This window comes from Typopeltis vanoorti, chromosome 18 (assembly GCF_054136105.1).
Source record: "Typopeltis vanoorti isolate ZY-2024b chromosome 18, IOZ_Tvanoo_1.0, whole genome shotgun sequence".
Lineage (NCBI taxonomy): Eukaryota > Metazoa > Arthropoda > Arachnida > Uropygi > Thelyphonidae > Typopeltis > Typopeltis vanoorti.
The window spans coordinates 76687402-76706803 of NC_143566.1; the positions used below are offsets into that span (position 1 = coordinate 76687402).

Below are 19402 nucleotides of genomic sequence, written 5' to 3' on the forward strand. Positions count from 1 at the left end.
CTTTCTAGATAAATCTGCTAAATTTCGTTCTTTTATCAAATTTTTTTACTAAAAAAACACCATTTCATTTATTTTGAGCAGCCATCTCAAACCAGTAGTTATATTGTTACATTTATGCTTCTATTACCATGTCACTTTTTCTTTTATTTATTATGCTAAATTAAAGTAGAAAGTGTAAATTTCCTAATAAATATAATACAAACATCTGCTAAATTTCATTCTTTTATCAATTTTTTTACTAAAAAAACACCACTTTTCTTATCTGATATATTCTTTTGTTTAGCTGTGTAATTATAACTAACCTTCAAATGTTTAATACACTAAAAGCATTATAAACATGAAACTGAAATACTTTAATCACCAATGATATGATTACATTAATATTTCACACTAATATCCTATGCCTCTTTGGATGCACTAGATACCAATATATCCGAAGAAAAAAGGATATAGGAGATACATGACAATGAATCAATTGTTCCATGGCTTAAGAGAAATGAAATGTAGTTGTTCTCTGTCTAGAAACCATTAGGATTTCTGTGAAATTTGAAAAAGATTTAGACAATCATTCAAAATTGAATTTCGTTCATGGATATAGTGATTTACATGAAAGGAGATGCAGTCTTAAGAGACTAGTTGAGTGCTGCAGGACTCTGTCTTTAAATGCATATTAATTATACATGGAAAGATTTGAAGGGAAATATCCAATTGTTTGCCAATTATGACATGAAGTTCCTGCAATGTAATCAAAATAGACAAATGCTATGAACAAACGACAATGGATGCCAGTTTAATATTGCCAAATGCAAAGTTATACACTTTGGTTTGTAGATTCAAGAAGACATATTACAATGATGAGATTTTACTCCAAGAAATAACCGAGGCCAAAGACTTGGAATTGATAGTGTATATGAAATTGAAGATCAAGAGCGTATTACAAAGATGATGAAAAGACTACCAAGGAAAACTGTATTGACACACAAGGGCAAGAATATTATTATTATTATTGTACAGGTACCTCCATGGAGTCCAAAGACTCGTCATGGGAGACCCAAACTATCCACACATCTCCTTGAACCCATTAACAGGTAAAGTACTCACAACTGACTCTGGCAACTCATTCCACTCATCACAACTCCCCAAGCAAAAAATCTAGTCCTCACACACCTACTAACCACACCTTTACCCAACTTTCAGGGGTGATCCCCTCTAACCAAGTGCTGAAACATTTCCTCTGTATCAATCAAATAAAACCCTTGACCTTGATGGACCTGTGATTTCATGGATTTCTCCATGACTGCAGGTCGTGAAGAGTCCAGCTATTCTTGTCTTGAACCTCATCTCATCTTCCTTATACCTCTTTTACCTTGCGGTGTCGAGGGTCCACTGATCATCGGACCTCACTCCGTTTACAGGATAAGGTGGTCAGCCTTATGCCCCGGTGTATCCTATGGCCTGTAGTGTTGAGTGTCATGAACCTTTCTCTCCATTTTCTTCCAACTTTCTTGATCACTTAAATGTTAAGTTTTAAGCAACTTAAATGTTTCTATCATTTCCGCTCTTTTTCTCCTATCAATCAATTTATGCAATCCACCCTCAATCTATCTTCATAGAGAATATTCCACAGACCACTTGTCATCTTGGTCACTCATCTCTGAATCTTCTCCACCACTTCCACATCCCCCAAAAAAACCCAGGAGACTAGACTTGAGCACAGTAATCCAGGTGTGGAAGTATTAAGACCTTATAAAGAGGAATTATAAGGTCTTAATATAAGAGATAAAGAGGAATCTTTATCTCTACTTGTTAATGTGTTCTTCAATAGCCAAGTAATCTTATGGGCTACCTTAGCAATATGTCATCTAAACATTAATTCTGTCTACCACTACCCCTAAATCTGTAGCTTCATCTGTTTCCTGGAGTACAGTTCCATCAGTGTGGTATACAGTTTGTAATCTATTTATCCCAAAACGCATAACTTTACATTTCTCCACATTAAACTGATTATCTTTTGTCCATATTGACAGCCTATTTAAATCGTCCCACAAGTTTTATGCATAACCTTGATTAACTATTACTCTACCTAATTTTGCATCATCAGCAAATAGCTGTATATTTCTTTTCAGGTTATTTCCTGTATCATTTATATACAAATTAAACAGCAATGGTCCCAGCACTGAACATTGAGGCACACCACTGGTCACCTGTTTTTGCCTTGATTCTGTCCCTTCATATACCACTTTTTGATATCTGTCCAGCAGCCACCCTCTTATTCACTTAACCAGTGTCATATCCATCCCTATTTGTACTAATTTGCACAACAGAGTTGCATATGATATTTTGTCAAATGTCTTCGTAAAATCCAGCAGGATCACCATAGAACTATTTCCTTTATCCAACTCTGTTACTCTATTATAAAAAGACAGTAATTACTAAGACACGACTGACTCTTCACAAAGCCATGTTGTTCCTCACACAGTGTTGTATTTTTATTCACCTATTTTTGAATTCTCTTTTTGATCAATTTTTCCAGTACTTTTATCATCACACCTGAGATACTGATTGATCTATAATTTGCTACTACAGTCTTGGAAACCTTCCTCACGCAAGGTATTTATTATGACCCCCTTTCCCCTCCAATATCTTTGTTTTTTTTTACAATATCTTGATGTCTAGATTTGGTCTCCAGAATTTCAGAAGGGAATGAGGAAGGAGTAGAGATGCATACAAGCAAGTAATCAAGATATTGAGATACTGGAGATAATCAGTATATGGTAAAAGGAGAAGAGAACAAGGAGATCATTCTTTAAAAATTGAGTAAGAGTGCAGTTAGAGCAAAGACTAGATTTTTCACTTGCTAGTCAATTGACCATGTGGTGTGGTGTGGTGCGTGGATTGCAGAAGTTGGTTGATAGGAGAAAAAGAGGGAATATGATAGAAAAATTTAAGTTGCTTAAAGGATTTTATAGGATAGATGCAGGGGAAATGTTTCAGCATTTGGCTAGAGGGACCAGAACAAAGGGTCATTCCTAGAAGCTGAATAAAGGTGTGGTCAGTAGGGGTGTGAGGACTAGATTTTTTGCTTGGAGAGTGGTGAATGAGTGGAATGGGTTGCCAGAGTCAGTTGCGAGTGCTTTTTCAGTAAATGGGTTCAAGGATGATAGATTTTGTGGCTAGATTGGGTCTTCCACAATGAGTCTTCAGACTCCATGGAGGTGCCCGTATAATAATAATCATAATAATAATGATGTGGGTGCATAGGCTGAATGGACCTTCTATACCACTACCTAAACTTAGAATAGTTTTTGTTTAAACTTGCTAAACCACGTAAGGTCATCCTCTACTTTTTTTTAAAATAGATTATTCAGTTTCAAGAATTTTAACAGTATTTGCACCTTGTGCACAGCATGAGGCATCAAACAGTTGTCTTGTCAGATGTCATCTCCTTCCAGGAGGTTGACTACCATGGACTTCTACCATGTACTGTTTTGTGCCTCTCTCTTTTGCATTCTTCATAGGACAAAAAGGTCCAGTCCTTAATATTTCCCATCCAATCTCTTCTTTGTCTTCCTCTTCTTCTTTTTCCTTGTATCATTCCTTCTAGAAGTGTTTTTTGTAGGGACCAAACAGTTAGTCTATTGTTAAGCATGCTTTCTTTTACTTGTTGACCAACACTCATTTTGAACGTGCATTGTATGTGAATAAAGCAATCAATCATTATTAGTGAATTCAAACTGTTTGATTTATATTTACTGTGGTTTTTTTAAATGCTAAAATATTAAATATATAAATACACCATGAGTATCTGACAACTAAACCATTATTGGATTGTCTGTAATGTTCTAGATGTAAGCATTCAAACTGAGCTTAGGTAACGGTTTTGTATACACTATACACCCTATAATTATCTAATTTTGCAAGGAGAATAGCAGTTTTAGCCATAAACTGACTAAAATAAAGTTAATATAGCACTTGTAAATTTTTTTTTTTTTTTTTCCTGAAAATCAATAGATTTAATGCTGAGAAACATCTACTTCACATGTCTCCATTTTAGTTATACAATACAAACATAATAAAATGAGTCAAAAATCAGAATCCAAATAAAGTTTCAGTTCTGTCTGTGAACAGTGATATACAAATGAATTACAAGTAAAATACCAAATTATCCACCTATATGCCAGAAATGGCTGGATGGGAAATAAGTTCATCCTAAAACATAATTTCAATACCACACCATTTCTTAACAAGAGATTAACAAGTTTACAAAATACATTTACCACTTAAGGTAACTGTAATGATAAATGAAAATTTAGCATAAAAAAAAGTAAACTGGTTTCTGCTAATCATACAAAAAGATGCTCACTACTGCAAACACTATTACAACAAAATAATACACTATATTCAAAATAGGAAAAAAGTCACAGCATAAGTCCCAAAGAATCAGCATGCTATTTTGAGATCAATATTGCAAACAGGGAAAGCTCAACACCTCCACAATAGCTAACTGAATTTCCTAACAAATGATGTTACAATCAACCCAGAAATTTTTATTCACTGAACAGAGATGCATACATTTTTAACCTTTATCTACTCAAAACAAAAGCAAAACGTCATATCTGCACTGGCATGGCAACAAAATGTGAAAGTAGTTTACCACATCTTAGAGGGGGATGGTAGTTCTGCATAATGTACATGTCAAATGGCTACTGAAAAACCTTCAGTTTAAAATACAGTTATTGTGAGTGATGCTGTGAAAAGTAATGTATTTGTATTAAAACTAGAAAAGAGAAGCTAAATCAAAATGATACATTGAATCAACTGGAAAGACATGGATGAAAATAACAATTCTGTTAACTACAGTAAAATAAAGAAAAAAAATTAAGGGGTGAAAGGATAAAGCAAAGTTACACTGCACCTACTATTTGAGGGAGAAAAAAAGAAAAGAGTTCCAAGTATTGTATAACCAAGAAACATGTTCTTCTACTAAAGAGTGATGAATAAAGAACAAACCAAACATAAGCACAAAAATTGACATAAAAAGTTCAAATGCAAACAATAATGGTAGGCATATATGGAAGAAGCTAGAAGAGTATGACATTATAAAATGAAAATCAAGAATTAATGTTAAAATTTTCAAATGTTCCAGCTTAATGACACTAACTTGAAATCTTCATAATAAGCTATGTGCAGTCTGTAAACTTAAAATAAAAAATAACTCAAAAACTTCAGAAGTCAGTCAACTTTATAACTGGTTACCTGCAACTACAAAGAGAGGGGACATAAGTGATAAACAGCTAGTCTGCATAATTAGGTAGTTAATCAAGGCAACATTGAGTGTGTGCAGGATGATTTAAATAGGCTGTCAGTATGGGCAGAAGTTAATGATTGTCAGTTTAATGTTGAGAAATTTAAAGTTATGCATTTTGGGATAAATAGATTACAAGCCATGCATCATATTGATGGCACTGTATTTCAGGAAATAGATGAAGCTAGAGATTTAGGGGTGGTGGTAGACAGAGAATTAATGTTTAGATGACATATTGCTAAGGTAGCCCATAAGATTACTTGGCTATTGAAGAACACATTAACAAGTAGAGATAAAGATTCCTCTTTATCTCTTATATTAAGACCTTATAATTCCTCTTTATAAGGTCTTAATACTTCCACACCTGGATTACTGTGCTCAAGTCTGGTCCCCTGGGTTTCTTAGGGATGAGGAAGTGGTGGCGATTCAGAGGTGAGTGACCCGTGGAACGTTCCCTATGAGGATAGACTGAAGGTGTGTGGATTGCAGAAGTTGGTTGACAGGAGAAAAAAAGAGGGGGGGGTGATATGATAGAAACATTTATGTTGCTTAAAGGGTTTTATAGGATAGATGCAGAGGAAATGTTTCAGTGCTTGGCTAGAGGGACCAGAACACAGGGTCATCCCTGGAAGTTGAATAAAGGTGTGGTTAGTAGTGGTGAGAGGACTAGATTTTTTTTTTGCTTGGAGAGTTGTGAATGAGTGGAATGGGTTGCAAGAGTCAGTAGTGAGTGCTTTGTCTATTAATGGGTTCGAGGAGAGGTATGATAAATTGGATCTCCTGCAATGAGTCTTCAGATTCCACGGAGGTGCCTGTATAATAATAATAATATTGTTATTCTTTTTCTTTTCCTCCTTTCTTTCTATTTTTTTTCTCCTATTTCTTCAACTTCATATTTCATGAATTCTCTTTTCTTATTTATTAGTACTTAAAGATTTAGAATACCAAACTGATATGGACAGAATTTGAAAATGAGGTCATACTTCTTTTACATCCTCTGTCCAAAAAGAAACCGAACTTTTCGAAAATAGAAGAAACTAGTGGCGTCACCTGTTGTATCTTTTTGTTGTCAAAAGCGGCAACCTTTATTAGTGTTATGTCAACTGTTTATGAAATTTGTTTTGTTAGAAGCCGAGTTATAGTGCCAAGAGTGACAGTGTGTTTTGACAAATGGTCGAAAAATGAGTTTCAAACAGAGAGCTGTGATTGACGTTTGTGTTAAACTTGGCAAAGGTTTTACCAAAAATGCTTCAAAAAAGCATACGGTGATGAATGCTTATCCTGTACTCAAGTTTAAGTGATTTCAAAGTTGTCGTGAGAGACGCTTGAGGATGACGAACAGCCAGGCTGTCCAAATACTGGACGGACCGAAGTTAACATCCAAAAAAAAAAGTGAGTGATTTCATCAAAGAAAACCCGAAATTGTCCGTGAGATTGATTTAAGATGAATTGGGGATTCCAAAATCAACTGTGCATAACATTTTGACAGAGAGTTTGGGCCTTCGTAAATTGAATTCGTGATCTGTTTTCCCCCACAAGTTGACTGATGACAAAAAATGTATCGAATTGAACACTGCAAGGACCTCATTAAAAGTGCTCGTAAGGACTCAAACTTCCTTGAAATGATCATTACTGGTGATGAAACATGGTGTTTTGAGTATGAGCCTGAAACAAAGTGTCAGAGTGCTGAGTGGAGACCACCAGAAGAGGGACATCCGAAAAAAAGTCGCTTGGAGAAGTCAAAAGTAAGGAGAATGCTTATTTGTTTCTACGATTCCAAGGGCATTATACAAAGAATTCGTTCCGCCTGGCTAAACGGTCAATGGTGAGTTTTATCTCGAAGTTTGAAGCAATTGATAGCGAGAATTCATTGCGTACGGCATGAATATTGTGATGCAGGCAGCTGGTCACTTTTGCATGATAATGCACCATCTCATTGATCGAACATTGTGAGACAGTTTTTGAGCAAAAACCAAGTTTGTGGATCACTCGCCATATTCATCTAATTTAGCACCCTGTGACTTCTTTCTCTTCCCCTGACTTCATTTGCTGATGAAAGGAAAGCGATACAATACTATTAAAAATGTTCAAGTGGCAGTAGCCACGACCCTCAACAGTATCCCAAAAACTGATATAAAAAACTCATTTAACGAATTAATTGACCGTGCCAAACGCTGTATCGAAGCTGAGGGAGAGTATACTGATTGAAATAAATGATTTGAATAATTATAACTGGCCTGTGTTTTATTTTCTATCAAAAGTTCGGTTTCTTTTTGGACAGAGGGTGTAGATGGCACTTTGGTTGAAAGTGTTCGCCCTCCGCCATCTTTCAATTCACTCCAGACTTCCTTATGCTATAAACATCTTGAGGTTCAATTTTGGTATAAATGTTGAGTAAGTTTATTTAAATAAAGAAATGTTTTTCCTTCTTAGAATTTTATTTTCACCAATTTGTCATTTGGTTCATATTTTATATTTCTGAAATGTTATTTTAAAATGTGTTTTCAATGATTGCTGGATAATTATGACCACTTAAAATTATTTTACCTGAAGTATGTACAGCTCAAAGTTCTTTTAAGTTTCAACAGTGAACGTTTCTGATAGGACATTGATGAATAGTGCAGTACTCACAAGTTTCCTTGGCAGCTCTTTGCTGCAGCAAGTAGCTAACTGATTAATTAGCTTCACACCTTTAACCTAATTTAGATTTTCATGCCAGCATAAAATAGAGAAATTAGTTTTATTTCAGTTCTTTTTAAAGATGCTAAAGGATGAAATTTATTCATTTGGTTTCCCTATATACATAACAAGATTCCAACTGGATAAGTACTCATTTGGAGCATTCTTATGTTATACATATCAAAATTATGCATCTAAATTACTTTACTTTTCATTATGGTTGTCATTAAACAATTTAAAATTTTTTACCTTATGCATAAAGAATTAAATTTTCAAACACAAAATAAGCTATTATTCATTCCGACTCCATAACTTAATTACATTTCTTATTGAAGAAATACTATATATTATACTGTATTTCTTTAATTGACAGTTTTAAAGAAATGACTTTCAATTTATAGAAACTATCTATCCATCATTAGTTCTCTGCCCAATTAAGGAAGGTGATTTACTCCATCTTTGCTGATCCCTTTCCCCATTCCCACAAGATGACTAATGCAGGCTAGCTGTTTATCATTTGTGTTCCTTTTCCTCTTTGTAATTGGGAGTTCAATTAGAATGTTGATTGACTGTTGGAGTGTCCAGGATATTTTTGATTTTGATGGTAAGACTGCACATATTTAGTTCATTATGAAGACTTCAGTTAATTGACATTAATTCGAGATTTTTATTTTTATAATTTCATACTCTTGTAGTTTTTTCTTATATGTCTTCCATTATTATTTCGATTTGTACTTTTCATGTTGTCTTTTGTGTGTGTGCGCGCATATGCATGCTTTACATATGTATGTATGGTTCCTGTAAGTTCTTTTTGTTCGGTCATCCATGTACAATTTCCTGCCATTTCCTTGGTTTACTTACCTAAAGTACAGTTTTCTCCACACAATTATCACTCTTCCATAGAAGACCATGTTGTTATCTTAACTATAAAATATTCGGTATTTATTAGATTTTCTTTTCTTTCAAGTAGCAGTGTGCATTGTATAAGTCAAAATTCTGTAAGCTGTTACACATACCAGTTTATTTGGATTATTCTTTACTTCCCTAATTTTTTCTTTTTTTTAGTCTCTTTTTGCTAAAGCTATCAGAATTTGGATGTTCACCCATGTCAATACAAGTCTAAAATGAAGATTAGTAATGTCTTCAGTTAAAATGTGAAATTTTTTAAAAATTGATACAATACAATTTCTATGGGCTATAGAGCCATAGAAAAAAGAATACAATACAATACCAAACATGAAATTATAATGTAATAAAAGAAGAATCTGGTTTGAATCTTATACATTCAGAGTTTAAAATATAAAATACTTCATAACTGTCAGCTACTAGTCAGCTAAAGCTTGGTGTGAGGTAAGTTCAAGAAGTCACGGTTATGCAACTGAAGGCCAGTAGGTTCTTGGATATTAATTTCATGTGAATGGAGAGGAGAGGCCCTTACCCTAATTCTCTATAGTGAACCTCTCTATAGAATTCTCTATAACAAACTATTTCTGTGCTTCCTACAGGAGGGGGGGGGAGTATTAATGTATTTTATCTTGCTTTCCCCCATATTCAGATCTTTTTGTGATCCATAATGACCAATTACAATTATTTTGAAATCAAAATGAAGTTACATGAGTCATAAGGTAACATTTCTGTCTCAATATATAACGATACATCAAAACATGTTTTGACATATCAATATATGTTAATATCTCTATATTAAGTGCACATGTTAATCATATTTTCCTTACCCCCCATTCTATTGTGAAATATAAAAACTAACTATAATTACACAGAAAAAAAAAAAATAGTGGTATGCTTTACTTTCCTATAAGTGCAATATAATCTTAAATGCTTTCAGAGGTATGCAAAATATATGTATATAATACAATAAAATGGAAAAAATTCATGAATTTTAATAAATTATGATACAAATTCCATGATATATTTAACTGTCATGTGAATAATAATACTGTTTACAGCACTTATAAAATCCTCTTGCACAAATCACATCAAGCGTATGCCTTATATTAAAAGATGCGTTAAATTTTCAAGCTTACATTTGCACATTATAGAATGTATTTTAATATATAAAAATGACAACTGATTACATTTGACGACAATCATGTGGCGCTGTAAATGCTTTAGGTCTTAAAGCAGGTGGATCAGCCTTTCTGGGTAACTTCTCTGTCCTATATATGAAATATCTACATTACAAAAAACTCTTATAAAGAAATACGTTTGATCCTAAGAAGTTTCACTCTCTGTCTTTTTTTTTTTTTTTTTAATTTATCTGAATAAATTAATTTATTCAAATTGACATATAATAGTCAATTTTTACATAAAACAGACATATCACATAAAGTAAATGCTAGTCAGAAAATTTTTTAGATAAGTTTAGAAAAATATCATTAGCATCTGAATTTAATTATAGTGGATATTAATAAAAGTGTATGCATGTGTCTCTGTATGCAAAACTGAAAAGCAGTATTAATTGGTTTTGCACATTCTTAATGCTCAGAGCTGCACAGTAATATTATATTTAGATTTCAAAAATTTTAAAATATACTGCTCTATAACTGACAATCTTCTTTTACATCAAAATTGCAAACTTATAATCATAAAACACAAAGAGACTAAAAAGATGATGTAACTTTTTTTTTCTCCCACCACTAGAGGTTGCAAAACCTACAACCTATATAAGAATTCAAAATTATAGTAACGGAAAAATTCACATAAAATATTATTTAATAGTAAAATTTTCGCCTGTGTATCGCAGGCATCTTCAGTACATTTATAAAGCTAATTGAACAATAACTGACAATTCCAAAGGGTGCCACCTAAGTAGTTAATGTAATATAACTAAAAAGGTCAATAAATTTTCAAACTAAAAAAAAAAAAAAAAAAAAAAAAAAAAAAAAAAAAAAAATATATATATATATATATATATATATATATATATATGAAAAACCTTTAATGACTAATACCGAGAGATAAAAAGATGACAAGATATATTTATAAAGATACTACTAGTTTACTAGTTTCATTGAATAGATCAACATCCTCAGGTATCACAATCAGCTAACTCAGACGAAGGCCGCCAACACATTGTAAACTGGACTCAAATGTCTAACATCCATGTGTGCTACAATGAACTCGAAAGACAGATTGTCGAATTCAGGGAAATTTCTCTAGATTCCTCTCATATCAACAGCAGCCTGAGTTACAATCTCTCTGATGCACACATTGCTTCTGTTCAGTACTGGCGCACTCGCGACAGCGCGTAGTATATGTTTGTTTGGAACTCATACTCGCATTTTTTCAAACACGCTACTGTCTTTTTATACTTGTTCTGTTATTACAATTTTAAGTCTCTGTAATTTTTTATATATTTCTTTGATTGTGATACCTGAGGATGTTGATCTATTCAACAAAACTAGTAAACTAGTAGTATCTTTATAAATATATCTTGTCATCTTTTTATCTCTCGGTATTAGTCATTAAAGGTTTTTCATAATATTCCAAACGAGTAAAAATGAATTCTGAATATATATATATATATATATATATATACTCAATAAAAAGTTAGGAAGGATTAGCTGATTTATAAAGTACTATTTCCCATAAAGGGGATAGACATAAACCATCGGATCTGTTTAAGTTAGGAGAGTGAAGTAAAGTTTCACACGTTTCTTTATAAAGCCGTTCCATGAGGAACCGACTTTTGTGAAGGACTCTTGTATTGTTCCAATGAACTCTATGTCTAGTGATGATGGCATGTTCTGCAAGTCCAGACTGTTCAAGTTCAAGGTATTGAATCTAAGACTGGTGTTCTTCTTGCCGAATAGAGGCAGATATTCCTGTTTGTCCAAAATAAGATAATCCACAAGAGCAAGGAATCAGATGGCATCAATGGCAATATCATATTAAAAACAAGGATATCAGGAAAGAACTTGACATTGTCAGCATCCAGGAATGCGTTAGCAGAGCTAATCTCAGGTGGTATGGTCACTTAAACAGAATGGGCGAAGAAAGATTAGCAAAACAAGTGTTCTCTGCCAGGTTGGCAGCAAAATGACCCAGAGGAAGACCAAGATATAGGTGGATTGATACGGTACAAAGTGCCTTAGACGATAGAAATATAAGATCTGATAATGTTGGAGTCTTGACAAGTAACAGAGTGATCTGGAGGAAAATTGTAGATAGGAAGTTAGTAATGATGTAATTTTTTTCATGTAGTACTATCATATTCTGTACACTCCTTGAGGGTACATGGCAGGAATTTGATGATGATGATATTTTAAAAAATAATTATACTGACTAGGAACACCGAGAAAGGTATGATAAAAACTTTAATAAAACACGACTAGTTTCGTCGGAACGCCAACTTCTTCAGGTGTGTAAATAATGACAAAAACTGGAAACAACAAGTTAAAAAACATGAACTTCTCGTATAAACAAATTGGGAATAGCAACAGTCAAATTTGAACTGGTGTCCGCGTGGCAGGTCTAACGTGAGGCATAAGTGAGTGGCCACTGACTCGAGAGCGACAGAACTGAATCGCTGCACTGCGAGAGTCAGGTAAACTGCAGCTTAAATTATTGTTCATGTGTGATGGGTCCAGAACTATTTCCTTTGATTCTAAGATACGTCTCTCTAGTTCGTCACCGCATTTATGAATTGTGGCCATAAAATTCCAGTCTATCTGGTGTTGGCGCTGTTCTAGATTAGAGTCAGCAGAGAAAAGAACATGACTGGAGAGGGCGCTTGCACGGATTCTCTTGTAAGATATATATATATGTATATATTTAGTTAGGAAATTTATTGACCTTTTTAGTTATCTTACATTAGCTACTAAGAACAATAACTGGCAATTCCCTTTGGAAGGGCCAGTTATTGTTGAATTAACTTTATAAATGTACTGAAGATGCCTGCGATATGCAGGCGAAAATTTTACTATTAAATAATATTTTACGTGAGTTTTCCGTTATTATAATTTTGAATTCATATGTCTGCTCATGGGATTTCCTTATTAAACCACAACCTATATCATGTATTGATAAATAACCCTAAATAAATCTCTTTTTAATAACGAATGCATGACAAGCTCAAGTGTGACTGTTGTTAACTTTGTTTGGTAAACTTCCTTGATATAGTACAGCACCTTGCAAAGTTCATTTTAGTTTATATCCCATATAATTTATGGCTTTATCTCCCAGTCCATTTGCTTACTGCAAATATCTGCTGTATGGCCAGTCATGACAAAGTTACTTGGCTTCTTAAATATCTCATTAATGGTGCAATAGGGAGATTATATTTTATCTGCACGGTCTCCTATGTTTGCCAGTTTCAGATATTTTCAAGCCAGTTTGTAGCTTGAGGGATGACTTCCCCTTCCTCAAGTTACAGGAAGAAGGGACCTCACCATTTCCATAAGACTGATAAACTCAACTTCAGCTGAAAAGTAATTATACAGATTCTTCACATCCTGAACAGAATTCAAACTCAAATCTTATCAAAAGATGTCATTACTAACTGAGCAATGGCAGCTTTTCTATGAACATGTTTCAACAAAATGCAGTACATAAATTATATGAAATCAATATAAAATCAGTGCTTTTAAGGCTTTTTTTTTTTTTTTTTTTTTAGTAGTGGCGAAATCCATATGAAATCCACACGTCTTCCCCTTCCAAAAAAGTAATACATTCCAATTAAAGAGAATATAAATGAAATGAAATGAAATGAAAATAGTTTTTAAGGAATTTTGGATCTAACCTTCACATTATACGTTCCATGAGTAGATATCTACTCGGTAACTCCAATTCAATATCAGCAGACATCAATATAGGCTCCATCAATTTAAGGAAAATCAATTTTGTACTTCTAAATAACAAGTACAAGATATTATTGCATGATAAGCGTGAAAAGAATCTTTTTGAATGACAGGCAACATCAAAATGGGGGAAATTGGACAATAAGACTTATTTGTGCCTATGGTTCCAAAGAACATTCTACTAAAGAAGAAGTGAAAGAATTTTTCTTTATCTATAGAGAAAGCAGCAAACATAAACAAAAAGGAAAAGTTGGTCATCCTTATTAGAGATCTAAACAAAAGAGTAGGAAATGAATATCAGAAATACAGAAAGGTTTTCGGGAAGCCAAAAAAAAAAAAGAAAGGCAAAACTATAATGAGTAGTCCATATCCTGAACAGGAATCCAACAATATATGTTGGATTCCTGTTCAGGACATGGACTACTCATTACAATACCATATTCCAACATAAAGATGTGTGCAATTCATGCAGAGATAAGACACAAGAAATAAGGAAAACCGTCTCAATGAATGTGTTATTTATTACAGCAATATCTACAAGAACCATTCAGTACAAGAGAGGGCTGAAATAGTAAGTGACCACCATTTATTTATGAGCAAGATAAAAGTAATCACACTGAAAAGAAACGGGTGTAAGAAAGTTTTAAAAAGAATCAAAGTCAAGCAGCTTTCACAGGTGAATTGTAGACCCAAATGGTGTGGAACTAAGCAGCAGAACACTGAAGAACACGTTGACTGATTTGGCCAGAGAAGCATGTGGTTAAGAAGCATATGTAAAAGTAGCTAAACAAAAGTCATGGGAAGACTTTGAGAAGAATATGGAGGAAAAATATCAGAAAGGTGGCAATAATGTTTTAGAGGCTATTGAAAATCTTAGAAATGGAGGAAAGGGTAGTTTAAGATAAGTTGCAGATGATAAAGGTGATGTGAAGACTGAAAATAATGATATTCTAGATGTCTGGAGTAATTACTTTGAAGGATTTTTAAATGAAATAAGAAATGACAAAACAATGGTATAACATGTGGTCAAGAATACATATCATATGTAAGTGGAAAAAGACATCAAACACCTGAAATGTGGAAAGGTAGTAGGATTAGATATCTGACCAGAAATACTCAAATATGGAGGAATGAAAGTTTTACAGTGGCTACATTCTCTTAATAATTTAAAAAACATGGTCCGAAGGCCAATTCATGACTGACTGGAGAAGAGCTTTCATACTACCTATCTATAAAAATGGGAAATAAAAGTAAATATGAGAATTATAGAAGAATTTCCTTACTGAATATTCAAGGGGATTTATGTAAGATGCTAAGAAAAATTGTGGAAGGGAAACTTTGAGGCCAAATAGGGGATCAGATTTTCACTTTAAGATAAATAATTGAGAAATCATGGAAATATAACAGTGATTTATATTTAAAATTTGTAAATTTGGAAAAGGCATATAAAATTAGGTTCAGAAAAGGGCATATACCATCGACACTGGTACTCTATGGATTACATTATGAAGAGTGGCATTAGGCTTAATATCAGAATTTTAGATGTTAATCTCAGCTCTTTGCTTTATGCAAATACTGTGATACTCTTAAATAAATCCCATACAAGTCTACAGCATTCCTTAACTGAATAACTGCTGTAATAAATTTGGTATGACAACAATAAAAAGACAAATGCAATGAAAATAGATAGGAACAATGAACACATTAGTTGCATCCTGAAATGGCAACTGACAGAAGATTTAAAATATTTCAGCTACTAAGGCACAATTTTTAGTGAAGATGACATATTATATATGGAAATAGATAACAGAATAAGAAAAGTTGGTATGCTGGGGAGGCAACTGCAGCATATATAAATATCTCTTTTTCATATATGCAGCATATATCTCTCATATATCATATGCAGCATATATGAATATCTCTTATTCCATATGAATAAATTTATATGGAATAAGAGAGAAATTAGCCAAAACACTAAAGTGGCTGTATATAAAAGCATTCCGAACAATTTTAACTTACGAATCTCTGACTTGAGTCAGAAGTAAACAGTTTTAAAGAATATAGACCATAGATATGGCAGTTCTGAGAAAAATTAGGAAGTGAACAGATGGCATCAATGGCAGAATTATATTAAAAATAAAGAAGGAAGCTTGCATTAAACTAAGTATTTAATCATTAAATTTTTCTGATACATCACAGGCATCCTTAGTACACAAAAATAATAGGACAATCTGGAAAGTCTACATCTGTTCATGTGAGGAACATATACCCAAAAAATCTGGCTTTGCAGAACATGTCTTCTCTATTAATCATAGGGTTCTATGAGAGACACACACGTACAAGCGAGTATTTTCTACAGATTATACATATGAATAGTTTCCTTATGGAATACCTTTATTTAAAATAATAATAAAAAAAAACAATTAGCATGACATCACCCTAACTTGAACAGATCTTATGGCTTATGCTTATCTCTCTTATAAGAGAGAGTTAGTACTTCTTCACTCTGATAATCCTTCCCTTAAAAAAAAAAAAAAAAAAAATAGGAATTTTATGACCATCTTTTATTTTATTTTTTAAATCAACCATATACAATAGAAGCTTCAAGACTTACAACATGAGAGTGGCATGTATGGGCAAATAATTAGAAAAAAGGAATCCGTTAATGTGTTTCTTGAAGAGTTAGGTGCATTCATCGAGGCAAGCATAGAGGAAGACTGTTTTTAAGGACGGAGGTATACACAGTGAAGGAAAATGATAAAAATTTGGTTTGGTGGGTCTGGGACTCAACTCTATAGAGATGTTGATCAGAAGCTGTCCAATATTTGTTCAGAATGAAATGAATGCAAGGTTTATGACTGCTGAAGTGGTTATGGATATGACATATTTAAGAATAAGCTAGAAGTGAAGGTTAACCCAAGAAGAGATAAGCACTCATGGTGGGTGAAAGGAATGTTACTGAAAGATATGGAGAGGCATGGCCTTGCTGCAAGGAAATAAGACAAACTGTGTTTTAGTTGCATTAAAATTTACAAAATAATCTTCACCTACTAGAATAGCTAGATGATAAGTATTTAAGGAATTGACCATAAAAGATCATGAAGCTTGAGTCTGAGCAACTACATAGTTTTGCAAATGATGAAGAGGAATGGGAAGGAACCTACAAAGGAACTGGGAATGGGTATATAGTAACGTTAAAGAAGATATGCGAGTACATTGTGTTGTGATTGCTTAAGATATGTGAAATTTACTGAGAGTCCAAGGGACATTTATTGTGCTTAACATATAGTTCATAGTTCAGGACTGGAAAGTTAATATAAGAATAAATTGTTCACAAACATAGTTGGAAATACTTATAAATCATAGAGCATGATAATCCTAGAAATGAGAAGGGCTGATAGTTTTCTTTAAGTGTTAATATAGTATGTTGCATGACTCTGTGCATATACTAATGGTTAATTGCTGAAATTTTATGCCTAGAGTGAGAGAACCCCTTTTTATTGTATGATATTGTATAATTGCAGTTTAGTTTAAATAAACATGTTTGTTTTGTTTACAAAGTGTGCAACCTAATCTTTATGCAATACACTGTTTCCAAAAAAATACCAGACTTGTGTGCGAAGGAATTAAATATTAGCTGCGACTGTTAAATTAATCTTTAGGATAGTTTCAGAGTACATCTAATACCATAAGGAGAACACTGGTGGTGTAATCGATAAATTTAAATAAATTTCCAGAGTTCTCCCGGTATCAGAAAAGTACTAATCTGTAGAGTAGAGTTAATAAAAGATAGAGAAAGTTAAATTAAAGATAAACTAGAGTAAAGTAAGAGAGAAATAAGAAAGGATAGAAAGTAATAGAGTAAAGAGAAAAAAAAATAAAAATAATTAAATATATGACACTAATAGGAAAATATTACAAAGGTGCAGCAGTATTAAACGTTTACAATGCCGCAGTAGCCGACGGGATAAAATCCACAATAATTAGGTTAAATTATTTGGATTGAAACAGTTTTGAATAAAGATCAAGGTGACAAAAGTATATAAGAAAATATATATATTCAGAAAGTGTAAAGCATGAATGTGGATAGCGTAAATTCTGACACTACAAGCAATAACACGATGGGTGACAGGAGTTCTTTAGAACCATCAACCCTCACCTCATCATCCCACAATTCTCTGGAGAAGACAACGATGATGTGTTGTCCTAATTCAACTTTGTAGAAGAGTTAAGAAATATTGGTAATTGGTCGGACTTCCAACTCCTAATTTCACTGCTGAATAAATCGGTAGGAAGGGCAAAGAACTTTTTGCATTCCTCTCCAATTCTGTGAGACACTTTGGAATACAATAAGTTTAATGATACCCTGATATCCCAATTCTCCAAAGTAAGGAGTGTAGGTCCGAACCTGTGGAGGTTACAAAGATGCACCCAGGAGAAAAAGGAAACCATCAATGATTTTTATAATAGAATACTAACTCTAGTAAACAGCCTGAGTTCCTGATGGTTCCTGTCTCCAAAGAAGACAGGAACCATCCTGACTGGACAGTCTTTTACCAGTTCAGATTGGGAATGAGGGAAGAATTCAGGGAGACTGCATAAGAAGAAAATTAATAACTCGGAACAGTGCTACCTGGCAGTGAAAGAAAAGGAAGAAAGGCTTGGCGATTTTCATCACGCATCTAACGCCAGCCAGATGCACACCATAAAAAAAAAGCATCAGATTCCAAAAGTGATATAAGATAGCAGCCTTTCAGGGTAAATATATCAGGAATTTTTGAAGATGTTTTATACTCCTATGCAAGAATAAAAAAAAGGGATGGAAAAAATCTTAAGATCTACTACTGTTCATGTTTCCATTCTTGGAATATGCATGAATTCAGGATTAAAGAAAATAATAAAAAAATAAAAAGATGGGGTTGAGCTGTGACTCAAATTTATGAATGGAAATATTCATAACATGCAAGTTGAAAAACAGTACACCAAATTAGAGTTATAAGTATGTAGACTTTGATGGTTTATGAGTATGTGACTAAGAGTTTATAAGGCAGAACATCGGAATAAGATGATAAGATTTATTTTAATTTAATTTATTTAACATGACTTTTCATCCTAATTGCACAGGATTTCTTCAGGTGTAAACATACAAACTAGTAAAGAAAACAGTAAGTCCTTACAGAATGTTGTGTGTGTTTCACTAATTAAGGCTAGAAAGTATTCAGACAAGTTGATACTTGGGTTAATATTTAGATTTAGGATCTAATGCCATTCGCAAAAAATCCCAGATTTTTCTCTCCATTGTATCATAGCAATGGTGTAATGGTTCTGATTTATCCCATAACACTTCATGTCTCATTTGTGAAGCATTTTGTGGGTCAGCTGAAGAGAACACACGTGATTACAAAGCTGAGGCTTCACTCCTATGTCATTCAATATCTTGAAGGTGTTCTTCAATACATTGTTCAATAGATTTTTCTGTCTATTCATAGTAAGATGACCAACAATCATACCATAGCAGATAAACACCCAGATATTGAAGAACACACGCACACGCACACACACACACACACACAATGTTGACAAAAGTATTTGGATACCTTAT

The 19402-nt window shown here is 33.3% G+C and overlaps 1 protein-coding gene across 3 annotated transcripts in view; it reads right to left on the bottom strand.

Annotated features, from left to right (window-relative positions):
- Positions 1-19402, bottom strand: part of LOC150096825 (septin-7-like) — a 394847-nt gene that overhangs the window by 17594 nt on the left and 357851 nt on the right. For 2 of the 3 annotated variants that reach the window (XM_090407845.1, XM_090407843.1), the window contains one exon: positions 10078-10158. The exons of the other annotated variant lie outside the window; for it this stretch is intronic. In XM_090407845.1, the coding sequence (XP_090263971.1) occupies positions 10078-10158 (81 nt within the window). The remainder of the gene's footprint in view (positions 1-10077; positions 10159-19402) is intronic. 3 annotated transcript variants of the gene reach the window in all.